Genomic DNA, 6737 nt, shown 5'->3' on the forward strand with positions numbered 1-6737 from the left:
TTGATTGCTACCATTTTTTTAAATTAAAAGCAGTAGTTTCAATTCAATATGAGATGTACAAAGTGAGCTAAATTAAATAATTCTTTCAATATAATGTCTTTGCGTGCAACCGTGTGGTGTTTGTACGCCATCTTTTATTGAAACTTAACTACATCTGTCAAAATGAGGTGAAAACTAATTTTTCCTCTGACGGCAAAAATTAAAGATCTATTTTCCATAAAAATCAGTGTTTGTGTAAACTGTATAATATTGCATACAAAAATAAATGTGATTACAAATTGTTAATTGCACAACATAATTTCCAGAGAAATCAATATAAGGTAGACATCGCAACCATCAACCGATGCTAAGCGTCGTTGTATGGATCTTTGCTGCTGACCGCTGTGTGTCGCTTGAAAAATTGGCTGAAAGTCTATAAAAGTACTTAACATCGCGCCAAACTCCGGGCGACCTCTGTGAAGAAAGTTTTTGAAAACATTCAAGATCGTCGATAATTGAAGGATGTCTGCATCAATTGATGAAGATTCTGATGGCCAAGATTTGAATACCATCATACATTCATTTAATAAAGAAATTGAGGAAGTAACGCTTTGCTTAACTGAAGGTTTAGGTGGTGATGACAAGGAATCAGTAAAACTTTCTCAAGGAGATGGTGATAAAGAAGGTGTAGATAAACAATATTACGTGGACGAAGGTGGAAATTTGTTTTTAGCATTAACACCCAGCAAGTGCGATGAAGTGCCGAGCGGTACCAAAAGAAAAGCGAAACCTTTATCGGGAAGTCAAGCAAAGCGAAAAGGTTAGTTAGTTTTTCACAACCATTTTATTCTATAATAATCGTACATTCATATTTTTTAGCAAATAAAAGCAGTACTTCTGCAAGCAGTGCACCTAACACTGGCATACAGAAATATATGGTTTTTCTCAATGACGACAACATCAAATCAGAAAACGAACAAATCGTCGACGATCCAGCACCGGTTGATGAAATGTATGAATTCGATGAACTGGAAGAGCAAAGTGCATCTCAAGAAGAAGAAGGTGAAAAGTTGTCGCTTTTGAAAGTGTTCCCGGTAAAAAGTAAAGATTCTTCTGGAACTATAATGCAGTATTCTTGTCCACATTGTGATTATCAAGTGGATAAGCGATTTTTGTTATCACGTCATATGAAGAGACACTCAGACGATCGCCCTTTCATTTGTTCTGTATGCGATCGGGGTTTCAAGACCAATCACACATTACAAAATCATATTAATGTACATCTCGGTAGGAGACCACATGCTTGTCAGTCATGCGAAAGTCGTTTCACGACACCAGGAGATTTGGCACGACACGTACGTTACAAACACACGCATGAGAAGCGACACAAATGCACGGAATGCGACTATGCTACGGTGGAGATGAGTAAGCTGCAGCGGCATATGCGCGCCCACACCGGCGAACGTCCATACCAGTGTCCACATTGCACTTATGCTTCGCCGGATAGTTTTAAATTAAAACGACATTTGCGCACGCACACTGGCGAAAAGCCTTATGAATGTGATATTTGTAAATCGCGTTTTACGCAATCCAACTCGCTGAAGTCACACAAACTTATACACAGTGTGGATGACAAACCAGTCTTCCAATGTGCATTATGTCCAACAACTTGTAGCCGCAAATCGGATCTGCGGATACACGTACAAAAGTTGCATTATTCGGATCATCCCATACCATGTACAAGATGCGGCAAGGAATTACCCGATCGATATAGCTATAAGATGCATGTGAAAACGCACGAAGGCGAGCGCTGTTACAGGTAAGCGATTTCGGAATTTTTAAAGTTAATTCGAAAATTTTAACAACTTACATTTACAGTTGCGATCAATGTAATTACAAATCGATTTCCATGCGTAATCTGGACATGCACAAGCAAATCCACAGCGATGTAAAGCCGTTTAAGTGTGATCAATGTGGACAATCATTCCGACAAAAGCAGCTGCTCGGTCGTCATACAAATCTCTATCATAATGACAATTACACACCGGCACCGAAGCTAAAAAAGACGCACACTTGCCCATACTGTAAACGAGCATTTGCGCACAAGGGCAATCTGGTGCGGCACATGAAATTGCACGACGCCGCAGATAAAGACGGCAAAACCGATATGATGGGCAAGCTGGAAGACGAGAGCTTATTTGATATTGTAGATGGCTATATTACGGATGAGATTGACGACGAAATGACAAATGATGAAAACTTCGAGGTATTCGAAGTAATAGAGGAGACGTTAGAAAGTGAAAACGATTACACGCTAGAAACAGTGGAGCCAACCACTAGTAAAGCACGCGTACTTAACAAAAGTACAGCAGTGGCAACAAGAGGTAGAGCGAAAGGCAAAGGAAAGAGTACGGAAGTGAAAGTGGAAAATGTAGAGGACGAGGATGAGAACAGTGTAGAAGATGATGTAAGTGGGTTGCCGGGTTATATGGTAGTAAAAGTGCTACAAAGTGACGATGAATTGGACGATGATGATAATTGTGTTGTTTTAACGAATTTGGAGAACGTTAAAGGTATTTGACTGCTATACAACTGATTATTCAATTCTAACTACCATCTATTTTTAGATTCGAAAGATGATGCACAAACCAAAGTTGAAGCGGCGGAATGTTTCGGTTTTGACGTTAGTACATAACTGTTGCTGACTACTCTAAATTTGTATAATTATACGCACTTTTTCTATCAAATTAGGAGGACTCTAACGATGCTGATGATATGGAAGAGACAGTCTTGCTTAACATCATCGAGGAGAACTAATGCGTATGTCTACGAAGTTCTCAATCATCTAAAGTATATACATACATACATATTGATGTATACATAGTTTTTTTTTTTGCAATTTTTACGCAATATGTGTTTAAGATATATATGTATTCTAATATATATACGCTATTTTATTATATGTACTTCAATAGTTTTGTTTATTTTTAAATACATACATACATATGTTTCGACATGTTTACGTGTATATACATTATATGTATGCTTATGTATTTGCTAAAATCTACGTAAATGCATACGTAAGCAAAATGCAGCGGCAAATAAATATTCCATACAATCGGAGCGCTATATTCGTTTTATTTTGTTTTTCTTTTTGGCTTGGTATTTAGTATAGCGGTATGTTTTGTACATACAATTTTGTAACAAATATAAGTATATAACTGTAGGCTCCTTACGTATTGCTCATAAATACACTCAAGGTTAGTAATTGCTTTTGGACTAAAAATAAAATTGACTTTGATCGGAACAGGGATCATCGCAATCACTTCAGCACTGTGGTTGGCTTCCGACAAAAAAAGATTTCTGGTCGTCTGGACCAGTTGTCTGTTGATTATGAAATGGCAAACCAAACGAAATGTAAATCAAGTGTCAAACAGGCCAACTACAAAAAAAGCAATACCTCATTGAAAACCACAGATCTATTAGTCTTTATAATGTTTTAGTAAATTTTGAATATTTTAATAATATTAGAGTTAAAATCAGCGATCCAAATTTTACTTATATTTATACAGGCAACAAAAGACTTAAGCGACAAACTCGAAAGACACCAATGATATTCCTTCAAAGAGCGTTTTCACCCAAGGTTAAGCCAACTTCTTTTACATAGAAAAAGTGGCTTTAGTGAAAAATTCTAAATTTTAATTTAGTATATATATATATACAAAATGTTATGTTAAAAAAGATTACATGGGTTTTGTCGCGTAAAAAATGGCAAATTTTCAAAGAAAAAAGTTTCTATGTAAAAAATTATTTTTTTAATTCAAACATTTCAGTCTTATAGATATATATTAAAAAAATAATTTCTGAATTAAAAAAAAAAAATAATTAAAACTCCTCCATTGTGACGTTATTTCCGGTGAAAAAAGATGGGTTATTTCCCCTCGGAAAAAAGGTGCGACCGTATTGTCAGGATAACTCCTGACAGGATCATCCACACTTAAAAAAAACACGAATAAGTGTTTTAGGTAAGACCATAAACTCGTGCTGGAACGAAGGAAGGACAAAAAAGTAAAAAATTGGAATTTTGGCAGACATTTTTCCAAAAAAAAAATAAAAATTTCGGTCAAATTTGCTTGACATTTTTTTTTAAAGAGTTGTAATTGAACAAAAAATCCTTCGTTCAAACACGAATAAATTGTATCTCGAACACCTGTTGAAAATTGCATCAAGATCGGTTGAGTAGTTTTCGAGCAAATTTGACAACCGACTTTGAAAACACGGTTCCGAGAAAAACGCGTTTAATGTTTTGAGTAACAATAATACCTGGTGTAGAAATAAAATAATTTTTTTTTGTTTTTTTTTTTATATTCTCAAAGATTAACTATTTAAGAATTGGTTTGTGAGAGCATATCTCGAAATTCGAATTATTTTCGAAGATACAGTTGTTTTATTGGCGGGCACGTTTTGACGCAATAATTTAAACGTAATTTTCTCGAAACTGTCCAACGATACCCACGATTTCTCAAGTTCTACTGGACCGATTTATTTGAAAATTTTGGATAGTCTAGGAACTAGGCTCATTTTAAATTTTAATTTTTGATATTTTTCAAAATTTCGAAAAGTAAAAAAAAAAATTATTAAAAAAAAATTAGGCAGTCGTCATTTTGTGGAAAAATTGTTCGCAACTTTTCCGTAGTTCCAACCATAGCGACATTATTCTAGATTAATACATATTCTTATTCTTTTAGTTTTTTCAGGAGGTTTGAATCGTGGGTATGGTCACGTACTAATTTTCTGAGAACACCAAATGCAACTTTTTTTTTAAGTTTATTTATTATTTTATAGGATAGCGAGAACGGTCCACAGTTTGTTCCAGTTTGTTTTATATCGCTGCGTTTATTAGACACCTGAACGGTTTTGCCTCGATATTGTGTGATTCAGTAACAACAAGGAAGGAAAGGCTTGGTTCGGGTGTAACCGAACATTTAATACTCTCGCGATTTATTGATATTGAGAAAACACACAACTTGACTCATATATTCGGCATAAAGACACCGAATTCTTCATGTTCGTTATCCGGGATCTTGAAAAGTTATAATCTGATGTTGAAAAGTTTTTCACAATTTATGCCACACCTTAAGTACAGTATTTGTGCAAAGTTTTATTTCGCTATCTCCATTGGTTCCTAATGAATATATAAAGAAGTAAAGAAATTCGATGGAATGCAAATTGAGTTATATGGGAAGTAGGCGTGAATGTGAACCAATTTCACTCATTTTTTAGGGTGTTAAGAAAGTATTATTCACCGAATTTCATTGAAATCGATCGAGTAGTGCCTGAGATACGATTTTAGACCCATAAGTGGGCGAGGCTACTCCCATTTTCCATTTTGTACAAAAATCTCAGTGCAGCTTCTTTCTGATATTTCTTCTGTAAAATTTAGTGTTTCTGACGTTTTTCGTTAGTTAGTTCGTGGTTATTATCCGATTTCTTTCATTTTTGGACTGTATTAAGAAGTGGCTAAAAGAAACGACAGCAAAAAATTTGGTTTATACAGTTTTTTGTTTGCAAGATATATACAAAAAACCTATTTGGGGGCATGGTCACTCCCACTTTTCAAAAAAATTACATCCAAATGTGCCCCTTCCTAGTGCGAACCTATGTATGTTCCAAATTTTAATTTTTTTTTTTCATAACTTTATTTAAGGCTTAGTTATGACACTGTATAGGTTTTCGGTTTTCGCCATTTTGTGGGCGTGGCAGTGAACCGATTATGCCCATCTTCGAAAGCAACCTCTTGATGGAATATGTGTTCCAAGTTTCATTGACAGACGGACGGACAGACGGACAGACATCCGGATTTCAACTCAACTCGTCATCCTGATCATTTATACATATAACCCCGTATTTAACTCTTTTATTTCTTGGTGACGCAAACAACCGTTATGTGAACAAAACTATAATACTCTCTTTAGCAACTTTGCTGCGAGAGTATAAAAAAGGGATTGTAAAAATATTGATTGCATATTTTTACGACCCTTCAAAAATTACTTGAAATGCATGCCTTTACAACATAATGTCGTCTTAAGTTTTGAAAACGGTCCCAATAGGTCTTCAAGCACACGACTTATATAAAACCGCCTTTCGATCTATCGTCCGTGTTTGATTTTGCAATGACTAACTGAAATATCAATAAAGGCATCAAAATAATAACGATCCTATGTCTTTATTTCCAAATGGCGCGTTTGTTAGATATAATAGGTGAAAATACGAAAATCTGATTTATGATAATTTTTCAAAGTTTGGAACTTTAAGCCTAACTAAAAATCATACAGATGCTGGTGTTATCAGCTCAAGGAGATGTTATTTTTTAAGCTGTCAGTATATGTATATAGAAGTCGCCTCTAAAACTTGTATATCTCTAGCCTCTGCCTCATCTTTGCGCTATTTCATACAATTTTAAACATTCCTCTTCGAAAAATTTTAGCTCCACCACTGAGTACAGACCACTGAGTTCTGCCTTCAAAAATTTAATATTCAAACATACAAAGCTATAAAGGATAAGAAAGCCATATTAGCCAAGATACAGAAATATCTTCCGGTGAAAGCTTACAAATTTCAAAGCTTTGGCGAATTTACGACACAAAATTTACAACAACTTGTTTGTATGTATGTATATAAGTTATAATAAAAGTGTGTGTGCGTTTAATTACGTAGAAGACATGTGCTTTTTGGTGTTAGTTGGCTCTTTTCTTAAG

At 35.0% G+C, this 6737-nt stretch overlaps 1 protein-coding gene across 1 annotated transcript; it reads left to right on the forward strand.

Annotated features, from left to right (window-relative positions):
* The first annotated feature begins 127 nt into the window (after positions 1–127).
* Positions 128–2995, forward strand: LOC105221026 (transcriptional repressor CTCF). Its single transcript, XM_011197665.3, has 5 exons — positions 128–799; positions 859–1798; positions 1858–2552; positions 2607–2662; positions 2731–2995. Exons 1-5 carry the CDS (start codon positions 502–504, stop codon positions 2794–2796), a joined length of 2055 nt encoding a protein of 684 aa, XP_011195967.2. The 5' UTR covers positions 128–501; the 3' UTR covers positions 2797–2995.
* Positions 2996–6737: the final 3742 nt, after the last annotated feature.

Source organism: Zeugodacus cucurbitae, chromosome 4, assembly GCF_028554725.1.
Source record: "Zeugodacus cucurbitae isolate PBARC_wt_2022May chromosome 4, idZeuCucr1.2, whole genome shotgun sequence".
NCBI lineage: Eukaryota > Metazoa > Arthropoda > Insecta > Diptera > Tephritidae > Zeugodacus > Zeugodacus cucurbitae.